The sequence below is a fragment of the Synchiropus splendidus genome, chromosome 4 (assembly GCF_027744825.2).
Source record: "Synchiropus splendidus isolate RoL2022-P1 chromosome 4, RoL_Sspl_1.0, whole genome shotgun sequence".
Taxonomy (NCBI): domain Eukaryota; kingdom Metazoa; phylum Chordata; class Actinopteri; order Syngnathiformes; family Callionymidae; genus Synchiropus; species Synchiropus splendidus.
Window position 1 is genome coordinate 33,127,672 of NC_071337.1, and position 22,491 is coordinate 33,150,162.

The following is a 22,491-nucleotide window of genomic DNA, read 5'->3' on the forward strand; positions in this document are numbered from 1 at the left end:
TGGACTGCTTCTGCCTTTCTCCCTGCCTCACTTCCAGGATTGGAGGTCTTTGTCCCGCCACAAACACACACACAGTTTGATCCCGCACTCATTCCCTTCACTACACAACCGGCATCAGTTTGTCACGTGTACTCCTTGGTAGGACCCTCCGTGTTGATTCATCTCCGGACCATGGACATTTTTGCCATGTGCTTTGCTTTCGTTAGTTTTACTCACTGATTTCCTTTTTTTCCAGTGTGTCTGTGCCTGTGACCCTGGTTCCTCTTCCTCCCAATCCTGTGGACTTGTTTCGCTTTGCTGGTCGACTGTTTCTGTTTGTGGTTATTAGAAGTTGAGTTTGTTATTAAAACGTGTTGGACTTGGCGCTCAGTCCCCTCCCTGCTGCACTTGGGTCTCTTGCCCACACTCTTCACACACCCAATACTAACCTAACATCTTAGGCTTTATAATAAATAAATCCCATGAACTTTTTAGATTGATTCTATATATCTCAATATTCTAGTTAAGGGTGCAAAATAATGTCCATCACACAAACAGGACTTTAGGCTTCAGGTCTGAACATGACGAGTAACCTCCCTCCAGCAGTCGATAAGAAACATGGGCTTTTGGACCAGCTCTTTGTGCGCTGTTTCCAGGGGTATCGTGGGAAAGGTTTCAGCAGATTCTCCTTCAACATCCATAGCCGTCAAGTACTTCCATAAGATCTTTATTGCTTCCATCAACATGTCTCGTCCCTGGCTGCTCACAAACTGCAGAAAATGAGCTTTTGCGTCACTGTAAACACAGTTGAAAAGCACTTGCTCAAAGAAGGGAAATGCAAGTTTGGGAAATAGCGACAATCTTGGTAACTTTTGACAGGGATTCTCCCAACTGCTTACCATTTTTCTACGGGAAAATCATGGCAGATGAGATCCAACACCTGTTTCTTCTCTATTATCTGGGAGTATGTGTTTCACATTGTGTGCTTTGTTCAAGATGGTGTCATCAGAGAAATCTGTCTATGTACGTGTGATTATTATTGTCATCACCTCTGGTGGGTCAGCTGGACTGAGAGGCATAGCTGGAACATTGTAGATCAGTGTGACCTCTGCATCTTCCTCTGTGTTGTATATGGGACAAAAAGTAATTTCTGAATCAACAGAGATGTCCAACCAAAAGTAGAGTTCACTTGATTAAACTGTGACCTCAAACTCTGTAGTTGTTTTCACTGTGTAGCCATCCAATCACAACATTTCCTACGGTTTTCTGCCGCTTGCATGGATAATAGGATGTTGTACTTTTACTGAATAGAAGTGCATAATAATTAGAAATGTGCAACAGATAATTCCAGACATGTACAAAATTTTAAATCACATTTGCTAATAAAATAGTCGACATGCATTAAAGAGAACGGATTACAGTCCTCATGATAATTTAGAATTTCTCCCAAAGTAAAGATGGAAAACAGCCATAGAGCTGAGTACACGTTAATCTTAGATTGTTTTGGGCAGACAATAATTTGGCCTCTTGTGTATTGGCACAAATCAGAGCTGCATGTCACCATTTAGGTAAAGTACTTTTCATTGGGGACAATGTGAGTGTTTTGTGTGCTTTGTATGATGAAATTCACATTCTCCATAGTGCCAGTCCTGGGTGCCAGTGGCATGGAGCTGACTCCTCACTTGATGAGACAGCTCATGAAGGTCCTCTTGACCTCACTCACTCCACCTCATCAAAGCCAAATTCCACAATGAAGCTGGAGTTGGAGCAACAGAAAGGTAGAGTTAGTGTTCAATCAGAGTGATACAGGAGGATACACTGGTCTGCAATCCGCTGAGTTCTAATAAAAACAATAAGATCATCAGTGTAAGCAGATAAAACCATGTCATCATTAAAACTCGTTAAAACAACAACTTGGAGGATCGATTGTATCTTGTGAAGGAGGGGTTCAAGGGAGAGTGCATAAAGAATCCCAGACAGAGCACAGCCCTGGCGAACCTCTCAACACACACACCGAAAGGATGAAATCGCGGATACAAGTGGCTGAGATGAGTTTCCTCCGCAGGGTGGCTGGGCACACCCTTAGAGAAAGGGTGAGGAGTTCGGTCATCCGGAGCCGCTGCTCCTCCACGTCGAGAGGAACCAGCTGAGGTGGCGCAAGCATCTGATCCGGATGCCCCCTGGACGCCTCCCTGTGGAGGTGTTCCTGGCTTTTATATGACCCGTTTTCAACTCCTTGGGAGACGGATGGTGCGATATGACACTGATGTTCCTGGTGCTTGAAGGCCAACTTTAATAGTTTTTCGGGGCTCTGTTGTTGCCATTCTTATTATTGGTCTCCTTGATTTGTCATCAATTTTCCTCCTGCAGCCACGTCCAGGTAGGTTGGAGTCTCATGGATCTTGATTTTCTGAATAATACATGGAACTCTTGTCACAGAAACATCAAGCTGCTTGGAGATGGTCTTATAGCCTTTACCTCAAACAAATAAAGGGAACACTTAAACAACACATTGTAACTCCAAGTCAACCACACAAACAGGTGGAAATTATAGGCAATTGGCAAGACACACCCAAAAAAAGAGTGGTTCTGCAGGTGGCGACCACAGACCACTTCACAGTTCTGATGCTTTCAGGCTGATGTTTTGGTCACTTTCGAATGCTGGCGGTGCTTTCACTCTCGTGGTAGCATGAGACAGAATCTACAACCCACACGAGTGGCTCAGGTACTGCAGCTCATCCAGGATGCCACATAAATGCGAGCTGTGGCAAGGTTTGCTGTGTCTGTCAGCATAGTGTCCAGAGCATGGAGGTGCTACCAGGAGAGAGGCCAGTACATCAGGAGACGTGGAGGAGGCTGTGGGAGGGCAACAACCCAGCAGCAGCACTACTACCTCCTCCTTTGTGCAAGGAGGAGCACTGCAAGAGCCCGGCAAAGCCCAGCATGCAATGAACTCAGTCCATCAGATAAGTCATCCACCGTCCAACCATTTCCGCTGTGGTGTAAAGTTCAAAAGTAACTATTATTGTTAACCTGACCGTGTTCAGCATGGGTGGACCACAGTTCAACATTCCATTGGTGTTGCAAAACATATCGTACTTTAACTGTCGCACATGTTTCTAATAAGATATATTAATTTATTCTCCAACAATAATTAGAAATGATTTAATCTTTTGATATTATGGCAGATCAAATAAATTAAATGATGCTTCTATTGTTTCAGGTACTTCTCAAATTCCTCAAGACAGGGAAAATACTGTATATGCGTGAAAGGCGTAATGAAGACAGGAGTGGTGATAGGGATAACAACTGTAAAACCTGTTACCAACTACCAAGAAACCAACAAGTTATATCCAAGAATTTTATGCTGACAGAGGAGTCTAATACTTGTGCAGAATTCTGGGTCAGCAACTACACCTGACTTGATCTCAGCAGTCGTCTGGTAAAGTGACAAAACACTATCTGGGGTCTTAACCACTTTATACACAAAAATTCTCCACGTGGGCGCCGTCCTCGTCTGATTGGTCCTCAGCTGTTGACGCCAGTGCGATCACAAGGCATGCTCCCCTCCTCCGGACCCAGGTCGCTCTTAACAGGACTAGCTGCTTCCAGCTCCGGAGAAGATGGTACTTTCCAGCCTCCTCCGTCTGACCTTGGACCCTCAAATGAATTACAATGTCTGCTCAGGCCTCTGGTGTGCTTCACTCCCGCCATTGTGCTGCACCTGTAACTTCTCATTCTCAGGCACACTCAACCACACTCCCTTCACTCAGCATTCCTCCATCTGTAAGTAACGTCTTTATAAGTAGCACAAGCAATTCCAATATTAATATTGTATAACTAATGCGCAATTCCCATTAAACCGGACCCACAGAGCCAGCAGCAGGAACATCTTCCACCACAGAGCCAGCAAAGAAGACATCACGAACAGCTGCAATAAATAGCAAAAAGGCAAGCCACCACTAGTTATGTGTTGATGTGCAGATATAAGTGAACCAACTACACCGAGAATTCACTACTGTGTTGGATGAAAAGAGCAGACTGACAGCATGGACGGCTTAAATGTAGTTGGTACCCAGTCTATTTATTTGATTTTATGTTGGCGCATGTAGCATGGTGTACAGCCCAGCATTTAGTTGTTTAGTAATTTCAATTTTTACATTTTCCATTTTTTTTACACACGACATAAGTGGAAACAAAAGAATCTTCCTATCACAACATACATCAGCCAGAAAAGTTGCCAATGCATGCTGGAGGGGCTTTAACAAAGTGACAACTGTCAGATAGAATTTTTCCTTGCTTCAGATGGCAACACGTCTATTTTCAGTCGGCATTTCTCCCATGAAGCTCAGCAGAAAGTTGTCCAGTGTGAAAATCCTTCCCCAGCCCACATGTGCATCCATACTGATGAACTCATTCAGATTCATTTGACATGCTGTGGAAGAGAAGCACCAAAAAGTAAACTTTGGGGCATGATCACTTGTAGCACACAAGTCAGTGCATGTAACTGGTTTCAGCAGTTCACCTGTGTTACTGATTGCAGGATAATGTGGCGGGGGCATCTTCCATTGTCCAAAAGCATCCTTCATGTGTGATCGATCAGAGGCGAAGTGCTTCAAGTAGCAGGCAGAAGGTACAACACGTAACATCCTGTTGCATCATAAAGCAAAGCATTTTGTTATTAAAAAAAAAAAAAAATAAGCTGGTGGAATGATTTTGATCAGTGAAGGCATAGTAGTTGTTCACGTTTGCAAGATCACTCTAAAAACTGACAGTGACAACAAACAAGCCCCACAACATTTGGATTAGTACACCATATTACATTTGGCTGGTCATTGCAGGTAAATGTGCATGTTTATCATGTATTCAGCTATTCATTATTCATTCATTCATTATTGTCAGGCATTTATCCTGCATCCTAGTGTGTTTGAACCGTATGATCTGTTCTGCCTGTTTTGTATTCATTGTTCTGTTCCCGTTTTTATTTGCGTTGATCGTGCTTTTAACGAACATGTTAACTTATTCTCTCTGGTCAGAGTCTTCTGTCATCCTGGAACGATTAGCTCTTGGATCAGGCCCACCATGACCACCATGACAATAACTAACAAAATAAAAATGGAAATAAGCAAAGTTAAATAAACTTCATAAAGAAGTGAAGAGTATCGGACAGTGATCAGTCTCAAGTTAGATACTGAAGGGGTCATGGTGGAGGTGGGACCACCAAGGCTCAGCTCTGAGCCCCTTCTTGTTTGTGATGACGATGGACAGGTTGACAGATGAGGTGAGACAAGAAGCCCCTTGAACGATGATGTTGACACTGACGAAGCATGTCTAAAGGAAGTCGTCATGAGCCGCACGACAACCTATTTACCAACATCGGTTTGGCCTCCTTATTTCTGTCAATTCTTAATACTATGAGTTGTCCTCACCTTAAATATTAACTAATGACGGAACTCCGCCACAGCTGTAACAAAATGTGGCCTTTCACAGCTATAACTAAACATGAAAGAGTGTACATGTTTATTTTACAAATAAATAGCGAAAAGAAGCTGCGTAATACGAAGCATCTTTATTGATCCACACTCTCATAACACATTGAGCAAAGTGAGAGAGATTACTGATGATCAAGAAGGTTTTAATCATTGAAGTACAGATCCAGAAGTCGGAAATGATCAATAGTAGATGAATAGTCTGGTGATCTTCAGTAACTTGGGGAAAATCAAGCTGCGTCTTTTCATCCTCACGGTCCTCCTCATGCAGACAGCCACAGCCACATCATAGCAGTAAAACAGTTACTGTAGGGCGCAGCCTTATTGATTTAAGCAAATCTGTCTGTCAATAAAATTCGGTGTTTATCAGCCTAACACACTCTGAACAACCTCACTCTTGCACAGGACTTGAACTCTAGCCCCCTGTTCCACTTTACAGCAAAGTACGATGCTGTCTCTTAGCGACGCAACTAAGACGAACGATGTCACTGAGACAGCAAAGACAAACACAGTCACAGATGTGCCACTCCATCCCATCCCCCCTCGTTCTCTTGACATCGTGGAGCAGGACCTGAACCTTCGGAAGGCTGCAGGTCCCTGCCATCCTGAAGCATTATGCCACTGAGCTGGCTCCAGTGTTCACTGACATCTTCAATGCTTCCTTGGTGTCCTGTCATGTTCCTGCCTGCTTTTACTCCTCCACTATTATTCCTGTTCCCAAGAAAGCCAGGATCACAGCACTGAATGACTACAGACCGGTGGCACTGATGTCTGTGGTCATGAAGTCCTTTGAGTGCCTGGTTCTATCCCACCTGAAATCTATCACTGCTCCCGTCATGGACTCATTGCAGTTTGACTAAAGAGCCAACAGATCTGTGGACGATGCAGTAAACCAGGCCCTTCATTTCATTCAGGAGCATCTGGACTCTGCAGGAACCTATGACAGGATCCTGTTTGTGGACAATTCTTCCAGCTTTGCTTGAAGACAAGCTTCGCCAGCTCAACGTGCCAGACTCCCTATGCAGGTGGATTACGGACTTCCTGACCGGCCAGAGTCAGTGCGTGTGGCTGGGGACGACTGTCTCCGTCACTCGGATCCTCAACATCAGGTCTCCTCAGGGCTGTGTTCTCTCTCCATGGCTCATTTCCCTGTACACCAACTGCTGCCCCTCCAGGCACCAGTCCGTGAAGCTGATCAAGTTTGCGGATGACACCACCATCATCGGGCTCATCTCAGATGGAGATGAGTCAGCTTACAGGATGGAGGTGGAGGGGCTGGTGTCCTGGTGCAGCCACAACAACGCCCAGAAGACAGTGGAGATGATCATGGACTTCAGGAGAATCATAGCTCCTCTGTCCCCTCTCATGTTAGCTGGTTCGCTAATTCCGATTGTGGACTCCTGCTTCCTGGGAACCACCATCACAGAAGACCTCAAATGGGAGCTAACCATCAGGTCCCTCGTCAGTAAGGCCCAGCAGAGAATGTTCTTCTTGCGGCAGTAACGAGAACTACGACTGCTGACAAAGTTGCTGGTGAAGTTCTACGTACACAGCCATTATCGAGTTAATCCTCACATCCTCCATCACCGTCTGGTACAGCAACATCACCTCCAGGGACAAGAGCAGACTGCACCACACTGTGAGTTCTTCTGAGAAGGTGATCGGTTGCAGTCTGCCACCTCTTCATGACCTGTATGTCTTGGGGATCCAGAGACGTGCAGGTCTGATCAGAGCTGAACCTTTTCACCCTGGTCACGGACTGTTTGTCCTGCTTCCCTCTGGCAGGAGGCTGTGGTCACTCCAGATCAGAACCTCTTTCTGACTGTCTTAGGTCGGCGTCAATCGTCCCCAAATTAACACAATACATTTGATCAATACAAGAAACGAAGATAAGTCTCAAATGATGGTTTGCACTTGTGCTCCTGGCAAACAATGCATTCTTGGGTTAAGAATGGATCCCTCCCTCCCTCCGACCAATGATCAGTATGGTCGAAGGTGGTGAGAACCACCTTCTTGAGGTGGAGCACAAGCCGTGTGTTGAGTGCTCATACGCTGCTTCCCTCTGGAACAGGGGCCTCTACGGCAGGACTCGGGGCGTAAGTCGCAACACAGACCACAGTAGCTGCATCATGCTCAGACTCAGCCAGGACACTGTAGTAGTTTGTGAGTGCTGGCACTGAAGGTGGCCCACAGATTACGCGTATCCACACGACCACCACAGTTGCATCGAGCAGGGTACGGTGGATCTATCTCACGCCACTGTGTTCTGAATGGTTTTTGCACATGCATCTGGTTGATCACAATAAGAGCCACAATCATTAGTTCTTTCACCCCAGGTACATCGCCGTGCCTGCAAATGTCCTCCCTGAGCCAAGAAATCGCATCCTTCAGGTTTGCGCAAGTTGGAGAGAGAGAGAGAGAAAAATTCAGACTCTTTCATCAGATATCTGAAACACTGGGGGAAACTGTCAAAGATGGTGTGCTGCATCGGATTTCAAAAGATCCTCTGACAAAATTGTCACCTGAAGAAAGAGCCATTTGGCTACGACAGGTTCAGATGCACAAATGTTCATGGACAACTGCACATCTCATGAGACACCAGGGTTTCCCCCTTATTTCCACTTTTTTTGGTCACACTTGACCATTGAAGCGCTTTTCAGCAATCATCCTTCAGTGGTGTTATGATACTGTATAAGTATATGTGACTTCAGTGTCTAAAGACCAGGAGGCGGCGACGTAGCATTGGCCAGGAGCAGAGACCAAAGAGCAAATGTGACATGCTCAACTGTACAACAGACAAGTAAAAGGAGAGTCATAGAGATTGGTGACAAGTCATAGAGAGAGGGGGTGGGGGGTTGAGGGGTGGGAGTCAACACATGTGGACATGAATCCTCAGACACGCACACACTACAAGATACGGAACATGGACAGGAGCATGATAGGAACATGTTGATGGCAGTTATTTTTCTGCCTGCTGATGTTGCTATTGTTAATAATTAATTAAAAAGGCAAAGGAAATATCAAAATGCAATTCTTGATTTAAAAAAATAATAATGATCAACATTACCTGTGGAACTGAGGTTTAATTTCATGGTCCGACCGCAGGGCTTTGGTGGCATATTGCTCAAGGGTACAAGGAAAGGGCATTACAGAGTCCAGATCATAAATCAGGGGCTCACGCTCTGTGCTGGCATGCAGAAGCACCACATGATAGTCCTGAAAGGAATTCAGGATATCACAAGTCATTCAGATGCAGTCATTGCCATTAGGAAAACAGGATTTACCCAGATTACTGGTTCATCTCCACAGCCTGTCTTCTGCTTCCAAAGTGGTACCTTAAAGTAACAATGCATAACATTTAGACATAGATGGATTATTTTCAAATATCCTTAGATGACAGGTTTCATTATGAACATTCCAAAATCCCAGAGTCAGACTCTGCAGCTCTGTTAAACGCTCCCTTGGACTATCTTACTTTCTCTGGGAAAGCCACCCCACTCGCATTCTGTGAGTGCCGTCACAGCCCTTTACCTTACGGCAGAAGGTCAGAGCGACTTCGGCAGCGAGCTGAGTTCCTTTGTTTACATCATGGCAGAAGAATGGATTGACAGAGCAGGATCCCGGACAAGGGTCAAGGGGACGCAATTACAGCCTGGCAATAACTGAGAGCGACAAAAGACTTTTCATCTGATCCTGCAGCCGCAATGTATCTCCTCGACTTGTAAGTCAATTTTGTGTTAACTGCTGTCTCTGTTGTACTGCCAAATCATTATACAAATGTATATATGCTTGTTGTATACAAGTGTATTATATACACTACCGGTCATTATCTTGCTGTAAGATGAACCCCTGACCAACTAGACACATACCAGAGGGTATTGCACGGCACTACAAGATGCTGTGGTAGCTGTTTTGGTTCAGGGTGCCTCTCACTCTGAGCAAGTCACCAACCCTGGATCCAGCAAAACAACCCCAGACCATCACACTCCCACCTCCATGTTTGACATTTGAAGCCACACACTGTGGAAACATCCTTTCACCTACTCTACACCGTACAAACATCCTGCGTGATGAACCGAAGATTTAAAATTTGGATTCATCAGTCCACAGTACCTTTTTCCAGTCTTCAGTAGTCTAATGGCAGTGTTTCTTCGCCCAGCCAAGCCTCTTTTCTTATTTTGACGTCCTAACAAAAACAATCTTGCTGCAACTCGTCCAGTCAAATCTTCGGTTCATTACGCAGGATGTTTGTACGGCGTAGAGTAGGTGAAAGGATGCTTCCACAGTGTGTGGCTTCAACTGTCAAATATGGAGGAGGAAGTGTGATGGTCTGGGGTTGTTTTGCTGGATCCAGGGTTGGTGACTTGTTCAGAGTGAGAGGCACCCTGAACCAAAATGGCTGCCACAGCATCCTGCATCGCCATGCAATACGTTCTGGTATGTTTCTAGTTGGTCAGGAGTTCATCTTACAGTAAGATAATGACCCAAAACATAAGTCCAAGCTATACCAGATCTTGCGAAAAAAGAACAAGCTGGTAAAGTTGAAATGGAGTGGCCAGCACAGTCTCAGGACTTAAACCCCATTGAGCTGGTTTGGGATGAAATGGACAAAAGAGTGAAAGCAAAGCAACCCACAAGTGCCACACATTTATGGGAATTTCCACAACAGACATGGGAAGAACTTTCCGAAGAACATTTGATTTCTATTGTAGAAAGAATGCCTCATGTGTGTTCAGCTGTTATATCTGTCAAAGATGGCTACTTTGATGAGTCAACAGTTAGAAGATTAGAATACATTTTGGTCTATAAATAGATTCCATAATTTCATTTTTTGACTCCAATTGCATATTTATAGTATGCTTTCACGTCTGAGTGCAATGACACATTAAACAGCATAATTTTCAGTAAAAACTGGAAACTGGAAAAATTGGGGTGTTCTAAACCTTTTGACCGGTAGTGTATATTCGTCATGAAACAGTTGAACTGCAGTGCTAAAATGGGTGCTAGAAATACTTTGTGTATGGTGAAAATAGTTCTTCAATGAATTGACAGCAAGCGAAAATGATTTGCTCATGTTCTAACACAGTTAAGGATGTCTGCTGTTTGTTGTATTGCACTGCCGAAGCGCACAGTGAACGTATAGTTGGCCAAACCGATTAGACACAATGCTAATAACCATGCTAGTCATGTTAGTCAATATAATGTGTTGAAAAACAGTGTTTGTATCGGATAGAAAAGTCATTATTTTTTGCTGACTGCGGGTCTTTATTTTTGAGATGATAACAAACTTGTAAGTGTCCATTACTTATTTTATTGTGTTTATCATAGTATAGTGAAGACATAACCTGCAAAACGGAATAGCTCCAAAATTAACCACTGGCGGCTGGCGTCTGTGGCTAACGTCCACTAGCATTTAGGCTGTGTGCCATTTCTCACACTTGCACTTAACAAGAGCACTTGGTTTTGAATGCCGTCCACTATGAAGTGCCCTCCGACGACAAAGTGAAGTAATTGACGTCCCTAAGAATTGGGACAACACTTCATGACGTCACGCGTAAAGACAAATTGGCTGCCGTGCTGTGTTTTGTTTTTTGCTTATCGAGTGTTGGAGATGTTTTGGAAATGCCAGCTTCAACGATTTTGCAACCTCTTGCATCTGTGCTGATAATCTCACTTGGTTTAGATAACCAACGGAGAAGAAATGGGCCGCCGAAGCTGGCTTTGCCGCTATGTTGCGGTGATTGATCTGTTGAAGGGATGACAAAGTTAACGTTAGCCTGGATGCTAGCTGACTGTTGTTTGTTAAGAAGAAATAAAAGCATACAGTTGTACGAACATGTTGTATTGTTCATGTTGTTGGACATGGTAGACCACTTGGGTCGCTAACGAGTAATACGAGAGAAAGTAAACAAACAGAAGATCATATTCCCACTTCATTTCAGTGGTGAACAACGAGTGCCATCTGTCTTGGGAGTATTGGCACACTACTTACACGTGAACGTGCAACACCAACTGTCAGGGTCAAAAACGACTGTTAGGGTGGGAAATGGTACACAGCCTTAGTCGATTCACTGTCAATTGCAGTGTTTATGGTCCATCTGGTTTGGACGAGTGTAACATGCCATATATGATGTTCTATCGGTGGCTGCTGCCCTTGAGTCCTCTGATCTGCAAATCTACTCAGAGCTGGTGAATGACGTGACTAGTCTCTGGTGATTGTTCTGGAACTGACTGAGGAAGAATAGTTTCTAACCGTGATGTCTTAAATGGGAGCCGATGAGATGAACATGACGGTTTCCAGCATGTTTTTCCAAGGAAGACTCCACAATGAGTGATGTCCGTTGCTCGCCGAACGCAAGTAAGCATTCCATTGTGCATTCCAGCCAGACATGTGAAGGAGATGGACCCCTGATGATGGCTGCATCTCACAGATTTATTTCTCATAACTAAAAGACAGAAGGTTTGTAGCCACCAAATCAGTAAATGCTCAAACTTTCCCCTTTGCTTCATTCTGAAACGTGCAGTGGAAATAAAGTTTTATTATCGTGGTCTGTTGGGTCTTGCAGCTTCTTCCGCTTCTCAGTGGATCCTGCCTCTCCTCACTCGCTGCATGACAGAGTTCGATCTCTGATGTTGAATGATATTGAATGCTTCTAGACTTGCCTTTGCAAGTATCAGCTGGACGGTGTTGAGTATATTTCCATCTGTGATTTCATTTTTCGCTGTTTTGCCACGGTCTTCCCTCATGAACAAATGTAGGATGAGGGGGCCGACCGGAGACCAAGCTTTACGACAGCTTGCAATTACACTCATTTACCTGTGGTGCTGCCAAAAGCAAATATTCTCAAACTACAATCAGTTGCTTTAAGGAAAATTAAGAGGTACTACATGTATTCTAAGAACCACATCAAGGATCTGTATTGAGCCAATAAAAATTAGCAACAGCCAAGATGAGAAAATTCTCACCGCTTTCTTGTCATTGGAGATGAACACCACAAAAAGTTGATCCAATGGAGCAGTTCCTTCAGTCTTTATGAAGTCACACAATTTCCAAACATTTTCCTCACTGTAACACACACAATATTCAGTGTTGTTGTAAGTAGTAGCATGAATATCAATGATGGCAGGTGGCCGTATTAGCACAAAGTAGTGAAATTGGGTGTAACATGCGCGTGCGCACACGCACGCACACACATATATTTTGGAGTGTATAGTTGTTGTAAACCATTCGAATATTGCTGGCATTATTGTTGAAAACAAGTACATGTATTTATTCTCAACAGTAATGCATGATTTTTAATAATTGTAATGGTTTTGTAGTACTCACCAGTAACAACTTGTGTAAACACAATCTTCACGTTTTGGTGTTATGCTTCGATCATCAAAATTCATGGTCCACAGTCACTTAAAAAAAAATTCAAGAAACCAAAGTTCAGTTTGAATAATTAATAAAATATCATAAGAAGACACATTTTTAAGGTACTGATATTCTCATCAGTTTTCTACATTGAAATATTTTAGAGTACATAATTAACGATTCCAGAGGAGGTAAATTTTGGAACAAATGTACTGTTGACAAATAAATAATTCCCTGATCATACTTATCTATGTTACTAGAAACTAACATCCCAATCTAATCAGGCATTTAGCTAGGATTTTGAAACAGGGCATCCAAAGCCCAGCCCACCCACCCCACACGACATGTCATGCCATTAGTGCTGTGTTTAAAAAAATCGATTTTCCGATTCTGAATCGATTCGTACATCAATTCCATAAAATCGATTCGCAGGTCCAAAGATCAGATTAATTCATTTATGTTTTAACACATATTCTCCGGGTGAAGTCCAACCCCTTTGACGCATGCACGCACCTGTGACAAAACCAAAACAACATGGCTTCTCACAGTGGCAACGCTAGCGATATGCCGGGTTTGAAAACCCCAGAAACGCTAAAAGTGACCGTCTGGCACCATTTGGGGTTCAGAAGTGACCAAGACAAGAACGCGCTCGACAAATGCAAAGCAATTTGCAGGTTATGCCAAATGGAGGTGAAGTATTGCGGAAATATGACCAACCTACGATCACCCACAGCTCCTGTCCAAGCCATCCACCGGGCCACAACAAATGACACTCGAGCAAACTTTACGACTACCGGGTAATTCTGCACGCTCTGTAAAAATAACTGAAGCGATTGCAGGCTTCATTTGTAAAGATATGCACCCCTATTCCGTCGTTGAAAACGAGGGCTTCAGGCGGCTAATGAAAGTCACAGAGCCACACTACATTATGGTGTCTCGCAAACGTCTGTCTGGAGAAGTTATCCCTAATATGTACCAGTCTGTGAAACAAAACGTGAAGAGTAAGCTTCAGTCAGCAGTGAGGGTGGGCATCACAAGTGACACGTGGACAACGCACTATATTGATGAGGAGTGGAACCTCATCTCATATGTGCTACAGACCACAGAGGTTGAAACTGACCATCGTTCTGTGTGTCTGGCTGAAATGTTGACGGCAGCATTAGAGCAGTGGGGGCTGGTGAGCAAAGACCCTGTCATGGTGACTGACAACGCTGCAAATATGGTGCGTGCAGTTGATATCATGGGGCAATCTCATGTGGGCTGCTTTGCACACATACTCAACCTCGCCTCGCAAGCCGGTCTTAAACTCCCTAATATCGCATGTTTGCTTGGGAGAGTGAGGCACATTGCAAAGTTCTTTCACCGCAGTACAGCAGCCACCCGCATTCTCAGAGAAAAGCAGAAGTTACTGCAGCTGAAAGCACACAAGCTCACAATTGACGTTGTGACCCGGTGGAACAGTGCTCTGGAAATGCTTGAACGCTTTCTGGAGCTCAACCTGCAATCTCTGCCGCTTTGCTGTCACCCGAAGTTCGTAGAAATGAAAAGGATCTGTGCAGCCTAAAGGAGGAAGACATAACAGATGCAGAAGATGTGGTCAGAGCCCTGAAGCCAATGAAAACAGCAACTCAAGTTATGTCAGAAGAAAAGTCCCCAACTCTCTCTGTCGTCGCACCCATGCATGCCCTGCTGCTGAAGGAGATGACCAGTCTCCCTGAAGACTCTAAAGTTGTTAAGGACATCAAGGATGAGATCAAGAAAAACCTCAGCACAAGGTAGGCGTGCGTGCGTGCGTGTGAGTGAGTCTATATGGGAGACAGTCTATGAAGAGAAGAATAATTAGAGAAACACAGTATCCTCCTTGATGGTATAGGTTGATTTAAATGTGTGAAATTAAAATTTCAGGTATGTGAAACAGAAGGATATGCTGCATGTCGCCTCTGCTCTCGATCCACGCTTCAAAGCCCTCCCATTCCTCAGTGAAGAGGAGCAGGACAACACCTTTTCCAGACTTCTGACTGAAGTAGTCAGTGGGATGGAGGTCGCAGCATCTAATGTAAGTAATAAGAGACCCCTTGGGGGGAAAAAAAATCAAGCAAATCCTGTCTCTGTACACATACAAACACGTGCACCTCTGTATGCAATACACATTTGTTCTCTTCTCTGCCACACAGAAAGATGATGCTGATGATAAAGCTGGTGGAGTGGAGAATGAGTTGAAACCTCAACCCCCTGCACCTAACCCCAAACAATTCAGTGCTTTGGAGTGTCTCCTTGGAGAAGCCTACAGAGCAAGTGAGGAGAGCGGAGCACAGAAAACTCAAGCTGAAAAGGCAGCAGATGAAGTCAAAAGTTACAGGGCGAGGAGACCTGCAGGACAATCCTCTCGACTGGTGGCGAGAGAATTAAATTGAGTATCCTCATTTGGCTCTTATGGCAAAGCGATAACTCTGTGTCCCCGGAACCAGTGTTGCATCTGAGAGGGTTTTTTCGACCGCTGGCAATATCATCACAGCAAAAAGGAGTTGCCTCAACCCCGGGCATGTGAATGAACTCCTTTTCTTGCAGAAGAATCTTTCAATTCCCAAGTGATAGTAGTTGACAGTAGGGCAGTTTCTCTTCAGTTTCAAGTTCAATGTTCAGTCTGAGCTCAATTTTCTTTGCACTTTAACCAGCCAATTCCTTTCCATTTCCTATTTGTTTTCTATTTATAGTTTAAGATTAAAATACCCTGTTTACATGTTTGCACTTTTAATACGTACAGAAAACTGTGAAACATTCATTGTTACTAAAGTTTACATTTTCACTGGCTGACAATCTTTTTTTTTCATATTGATAATAAAAAGGCATTTGTATTAAACAGCAACATCATTTGGGTGGATTTTTAATAGATAGATAGATAGATAGATAGATACTTTATTGATCTCTGAAGAGAAATTCCCATTTCCAGCAGCATGACAGGTGGAAACATAAGAGCAAGTAAAACAAAAATGCTACAATGAGATAGGAAATTAAAATTAAAATAAAATTAAAATAAATAACAACAGTTCAGCATGTGAATGTGTGTGTGTGTGTGTCACGAACTAAAGTGCACGTGTGTCTTTGGTGTGAGTGTGTAGTGAGTCTAGAGTGTATTTGTCCATTTTATCGTCCTTCCCGAGAGATGTTGAAGAGCCGAATGGCGTGAGGGAGGAACGATCTCCTCAGTCTGTCTGTGGAGCAGGACAATGACAGCAGTCTGTCGCTGAAACTACTCCTCTGTCTGGAGATGGTGTTGTGCAGAGGATGACTAGGATTGTCAATGATGGACAGAAACCTGTTCAATGCCCGTCTCTCTGCCACTGATGTTAGGCTGTCCAGCTCTGTGCCAACAACAGAGCCTGCCTTCCTCACCAGTTTGTCCAGGCGTGCAGCATCCTTCTTCTTCAAGCTGCTCCCCCAGCACACTACTGCATACATGAGGGCGCTCGCTACCACAGACTGGTAGAAGATCTGTAGCAGCTTCTTGCAGATGTTGAAGGACGCCAGCCTTCTGAGAAAGTACATGCGGCTCTGTCCCTTTCTGCACAGAGCATCAGTGTTGGCAGTCCAGTCCAGTTTGTCATCCAACTGCACTCCCAGGTATTTGTAAGTGTGGACCACCTCCACACAATCTCCTTTGATAGTGACTGGTTCTGAAAGATGATGGCATCCTCCACTCCCGTCTTCTCTCTGTATGCAAACTGCAGTGGGTCCAGGGCGTGGTGGATCTGTGGCCTCAGGTGGTGGAGCAGCAGCCGTTCCATGGTCTTCATCACGTGTGACGTCAGGGCGACTGGCCTGAAGTCGTTCAGTTCACCAGGGTGTGGTTTCTTTGGGACTGGGATGATGCAGGATGTCTTCCACAGCTGGGGGACCCTCCCTTCTCCCAAACTCAGGTTGAATATGCGTTGAAGGGGGTGTCCCAGCTCCCTCGCGCAGGCCTTCAGTAGTCTCGGGGATACTCCATCAGGACCTGCAGCTTTGTTGGGGCGCAGCCTCTTCAGCTCTCCACAGACCTGAGCTGCTGTGAATGTCGTTATGGGGGGAGGGGAGGTGTCCTCTTCTCTGTTGATGACGACTTGAGGGAGAGTGGGGGCTGCTGTGTTCAGAGGTGTGAATGGTTTGGGCTGGTCAAACCTATTGAAGAATTGGTTAAGCTGGTTTGCCATTCCTACACCCCCCTCAGTGGGGGCACCTCTCTTGGAGTTGCAGCCAGTGATGGTCTTCATCCCTTCCCACACTTCCCTCATGTTGTTGGCCTGCATCTTTTGTTCTATTTTCTTTCTGTATTGCTCCTTCGCCTCCCTGAGCTGGGCTCTTAGTTCTCTCTGTATCCGCTTGAGCTCCTGGGTGTTGCCCTCTTTAAAGGCTCTCTTCTTCAGGTTCAGAAGGCCCTTGATGTCACTTGTTATCCAGGGCTTGTTGTTAGCGAAGCATCATACAGTTCTGACTGGAACCACAGTGTCCATACAGAAGTTAATGTAGTCCGTTGTGCAGTCAACCATCTCCTCCATGTTCTTGCTGTTAGGCTCCTGAAGTGTTTCCCAGTCCGTGATTTCGAAGCAGTCCTTCAGGGTCAGCTCGGCTTCAGGAGACCACTTCCTGAATGAGCGCGTTGTTGTGGGTAGTTTCCTCACTCGGGGTGAGTAGTGAGGTTTCAGCAGGACAAGGTTGTGGTCTGCTTTCCCCAGTGCAGGCAGGGGGGTGGCTCTGTGTGCAGCCTTCACATTTGCATACATCAGGTCTAAAGTCCTCTTCCCCCTGGTGTAACAGTCCACATACTGGTTAAAAGCAGCCAGTGTATTGTCCAAGGTGACATGGTTAAAGTCCCCAGAGATTAGCACAAGAGCCTCAGGATGCTTCGTTTGGAGTCTTGCCACAGCGCCGTGGATGACGTCACACGCAGCCTCCGAGTCGGCTCGCGGGGGAATGTAAACTATGAGCACAATGGCGTGGCTGAACTCCCTGGGCAGGTAGTAGGGACGTAAGCTCACAGCCAAGAGTTCGATATCCCTGCAGCAGTCATAAATGTCATATTTCTAATAATGCACCAGTCCCATGAGCAGTCACATCTGGCCTTCTGTGTCTGGATCTTTATTATCATTTACTATGAATCCTTCATTAATTTCCTGTTGAATGTCAATATGATACTAGTATTAGTACGTTGCGTAACTTGTCATGTGATCATGGCAACAGCTCAGAAAATGGTTTAAATACTAACCTGAATCGAGATCGGATCGGATCGAATCGAATCGAATTGAATCGTGATAATCAATTCTAAGTCATGAGAATCGGAATCTAATCGATTCTTGAAATTAGAATCGATACCCAGCCCTACATGCCATCTGTACTGAACAACTTCCTTTGTAAAAAAAAAGAAGTTGGATACATCGATTTGCACAAAGATCACTTTTTTACTAGAACTAAGCCAAATAACATTACAGAGATGAAGTGGCTGTTGGCACAATAATACTTTCAGTAGAGGGTTGTCCTGTGCAGCTATTTTACTTGGCTGACACTGATTAACTTGAAAAATAAAAGTGATGCTCCAAAAGATCAGCCACCAATCATGATCGGCGATCTGTGAATGCCAATCACTACCTGTCATGCTTACTCGGGAGCAGCATGTCTGCAGTGGAGGTTCTTTCAATTTGTCATGTAAAGTTTACATCCTGCAGCACATGCACGGGAAAATGTTATGCAGAGAAGTGTGTTAAAAAGCTTCAATGCCCCGAATGAAATACGCCATTTGAAGCACTAGCACTTGACGGAGCTGTTAGCTGACGCTGAGCAACATCCGCTGGTCCGAGCGTGACATTCGGAACGCGAAGCAAATTGTACAAAAAATAATTTGGTATTTCACCAATCTAGATGACCAGCATCGGGCGTCACAAAGACGAAAACGACTAATCAGTCGCCGGTCTTGGAATCGGGTACAGGCTTATTAGCCTGAATCTGAAACTTTTAAAAACATCAGAGTGTAAACTTTCAGAAATCGTACACAAACCAATCGCACATGTTTAGAGTACACTAAGACACTTGATTATTTATTTTCCTCTAACTAACCATAGCACCGATGCTTTGAGAGTAGAAGAGACATGACATCTAGGGCTGCAACTAACGACTATTTTTGTTGTTGTATTAAAATAATGACACATAATGCAGGAACACGTAGCCCTGTGAAGCATATACCATGAAACAGTTGACAGAGAGCTCCATTTCTTTAAAACAAGGGTCTTTATAAGTCCTTGAGAACAATTTAAAACCATAAATGTTCATATACTCTGTACCTCATCCAAAATATTGGTCTTATTTGCATAACAATCTAAAATGCTGCATTCAGTGTTCAGTTATGGTTATTATTAGGAGTAGAAAGACAGGGTACACTTCACTACATCACTGTTTGATAACTCTCGTGTTTTCACCTTTATCGGGCTGATAAACATCTGATTTTATTGACAGGCAGATTTGCTTAAATGAATAATTTTGCACTCTACAGTAACTGTTTTCAGTGCAGTGATCTCTCAGCAGCACAGCTCTCTGCATGAGGATCATGAAGAGGAAAAGACACAGATTTTTCTCAGGTTACCAGACTGATTGATAATTTCTGACGTCTGGATCTGTACTTCAATGATTAAAATCTCCTTGATTGTCAGTACCGTACTCTGTCTCACTGTGTTCAACGTGTTGTGAGAGCAGCGTGGTTTGCACAATTTCTTTGTAGAATTAATATGACAACAGTCTTTCATGTTTAATTTTGGCTGTGAAACACCACATTCTGTTACAGACGTGGCGGAGGTCCTTCATCAGTTAATATCTGAGGTGATGATGACTCGTAGTGCGAAGACCTGACCTAAATAAGGTGGTCAAGCTGATGGTGGCAAATAGATTGCCGCCTGGCTGATGACGACTTCCTTGAGACGTACTTTGTCGTGGGTCACAAACCAACTATTTTGCACAGAGCACCACCAGCTGAGAAGATAAAAAAACAATGAGATGCGAGGCTGCACAGTTGGGGGCGAATCTGACTCAGGCCACCTGTGACAGAATTTCTCAGTGCTTCGAAATAACAACCAGTTCTCTATGCCCATCCCGCAACCCGACCCAGACAGCAACATGAAGCATCAATACACAGATGTTGACGTAGACAAATTTTTGTTGTCGTTATCGATGACAACTTATCATTGCAGCCCTAATTACATCATTGGCTAGTTAAATAAAGCTGTGTTTCTAAAAACAACGAACATGCATAAATGGACGGCCAGTTTCCCAAATTGTGAGTTGACATGACTAACATTCCCCATTTTTGTTCCTACTCAAATGCCATAAAAATATGGTGAATTGCGCGTGCATCCACAATTCGTGCACATTTCCCAACTGGTGCACTGACAACCAACATCAGCATTTACTAAATGGTAAGATAATACATAGTCAAAGTGTGCGGGGCACTGGCATATGAGTGATATGAAGCAGGAAGATGCTACATTATAGTGAATATTTACACCGGAGTCAAGGCCGCACCAAAATGAAACTCCGCAATTCCACAGTGCTCACTCGGCAACCCCTCCCACATGCAGCAGCCACACACATAGACGAACAGTGCACCTGCAGCAGACACACTACATTCACTTCTACAAAAGCCTATTTTAAGGCTCTGAACACATTATTTATTTTTACATTAATTGTAATGGGAAAAATTGATTCAGATTTCAAACAATTCGCTTCTCGAATAGACGTCTGGAACGGATTGTGGTTGAGAACCGAGGTACCACTGTAAAAGGGATGGAAATATACCTTATTGTTTTAGAAAAAAAAAACTCATAGGTCAACTGGAAGACACCCAGGAGATGAAATTATTTTTCCAACTCTAGATTTAAAAAAAAGTTGAAAAAAGTGTTTTTCATCTCGAGGCTAGATTGAAAAAAAGCTGGAAAAAAAGTGTTTTTCAATTCAACTTCAAATCTAGACCAGTGGCATTTTGTGGTCAATCTAAGGAACTTTTCACAATATCAATATAAATGTATACATATCCACATTCACTTGAGCCATTTTCAAAAGGCTTTTATTTGGAAATGACACATGATATTGAGTTCAAACTTCCTGGATGACTTCTAGAGATGCTCTAGTTCAAATCTAGACCAGTGGCATAATGGTCAACCGAAGTGATTTTTCACAATGTCAATATAAATGCATACACATCCACATTCAATATAAAGATAATTTTCAAAAGGCGTTTATTTTGAAATGGCACATGATATTGAGTTCAAACTTCCTGGATGACTTCTCGAGATGCTCTACTTCAAATCTAGAACACTGGAATAGTGGTCAACCTAAGGGATTCTCCAAATTATTATTATAATATATATATACGTACACATCCACATTCAATAAGCAGGATTTTAAAAGGCTTGTACTTTGAAATGACACATGAAATTGAGTTCTAACTTCCTGAGTGTCTGAGCTGGATTTTCTAAAACAATAAGGAATATTTCCGTGCCTTTAAAATCGGTTTCGCTTTGGCATTACCGTGTGGTATACCCCGTAATACTCAGATTACACGAGCACTGTGGAATTGCGGAGATTCGTTTTAGTGCGGGCTTTACAATATTAAGGCGAACGCGTTACTTGGGTTTATGCTTATCAAACGCTTTCATAACACTTCACATGCCGTGACTAGGAACGTAGCTCATGTGTGTAAAATGCGAATGTCACACGCTGAACGCGAGATATTCGAGAGCCTACAGTCCACATCTGCTTTCCCATCGCTTGGGGTGGAGTCAGTTGTCCTTTGGCCGGATGGAATGACCGACAGTATACTTACATAAACCGCCGGAGGCAGACTCCTCGTCATTCATTCATTCGATCCTCTCAAGAGCTCAGTAAGTATTTTTAGGCTCACAGTCTGGGAAATCCATCGCTATTCAACCATCTTGTTCACGTTCTCTTCTACCTCCTCCTCCTCCTCTTCCTTCTTCGGTTGGCATAAACGTTTTGGCGCATTACCGCTACCAACTGGTAAGGAGTGTCACTGCCTGATCTAGTGTGACACTACCTGGTGACACTGCCCGATGTGGTCCGCCTGCCTGATGCGGTCCGCCGGAAATTTCGGGATTGGAACCGGAAAATGCACATGTTTTACCAACTGACGTTCACCTTTAAGCGCATGCGTCCATGGTTATATCGCGCACAGGCAATGAAGATTCTTTAACATATTAAAATATGTTTTACTTCTAGAGTGTAGATGAAGAAATTGTATGATTTAAATGATTATATATATATATATATATATATATATATATATATATATATATATATATATATATATATATATATATATATATATATATATATATATATATATATATCAGACATTATCATCATTGTATAGGAAACATTTCTCCTTACATTTGTTTCACATACACTCAACAAAAATATAAATGCAATACTTTTGTCATGAGATGCACTTAATGATGTAAAATTAATTCCAGATACACAATATTACCATTTCTCTCAGACATTGTTGACAAATCTGTCTAAATGTGTGATAGTGAGCACTTCTGCTTTGCTGAGATAATCCATCCCACCTCACAGATGCGCCACATCAAAATGCTGATCTGACATCATAATTAGTGCACAGGTGGGCCT

General features: G+C 43.6%; 1 protein-coding gene across 2 annotated transcripts; it reads right to left on the reverse strand.

Moving 5' to 3' along the window:
* Window positions 1-4,037: 4,037 nt before the first annotated feature.
* On the reverse strand, window positions 4,038-21,843 carry ntaq1 (N-terminal glutamine amidase 1). 2 transcript variants are annotated; one of them, XM_053862211.1, is made up of 7 exons: window positions 21,668-21,837; window positions 12,796-12,872; window positions 12,435-12,534; window positions 8,753-8,803; window positions 8,536-8,684; window positions 4,505-4,629; window positions 4,038-4,414 (listed from the first exon to the last, which is right to left on the reverse strand). In XM_053862211.1, the coding sequence occupies exons 2-7, from the start codon at window positions 12,858-12,860 to the stop codon at window positions 4,281-4,283; spliced, it is 624 nt and encodes a 207-aa protein (XP_053718186.1). In that variant the 5' UTR covers window positions 12,861-12,872; window positions 21,668-21,837; the 3' UTR covers window positions 4,038-4,280. The 2 variants fall into 2 exon arrangements, with proteins under 2 accessions (XP_053718186.1, XP_053718187.1); XM_053862212.1 differs by lacking the exons at window positions 12,435-12,534; window positions 12,796-12,872 and having other exon boundaries at window positions 21,668-21,843.
* Window positions 21,844-22,491: the final 648 nt, after the last annotated feature.

Bases quoted from the DNA above. Each gene is read 5' to 3' on its own strand.
- ntaq1 (XM_053862211.1), bottom strand. From the start codon at position 12,860: ATGAATTTTGATGATCGAAGCATAACACCAAAACGTGAAGATTGTGTT. The intron at 12,535-12,795 runs GTGAGTACTACA...TGTGTGTTACAG, and splicing joins GTTTACACAAGTTGTTACTG to TGAGGAAAATGTTTGGAAAT. The intron at 4,630-8,535 runs GTAATGTTGATC...ATGATGCAACAG, and splicing joins ATTAAACCTCAGTTCCACAG to GATGTTACGTGTTGTACCTT.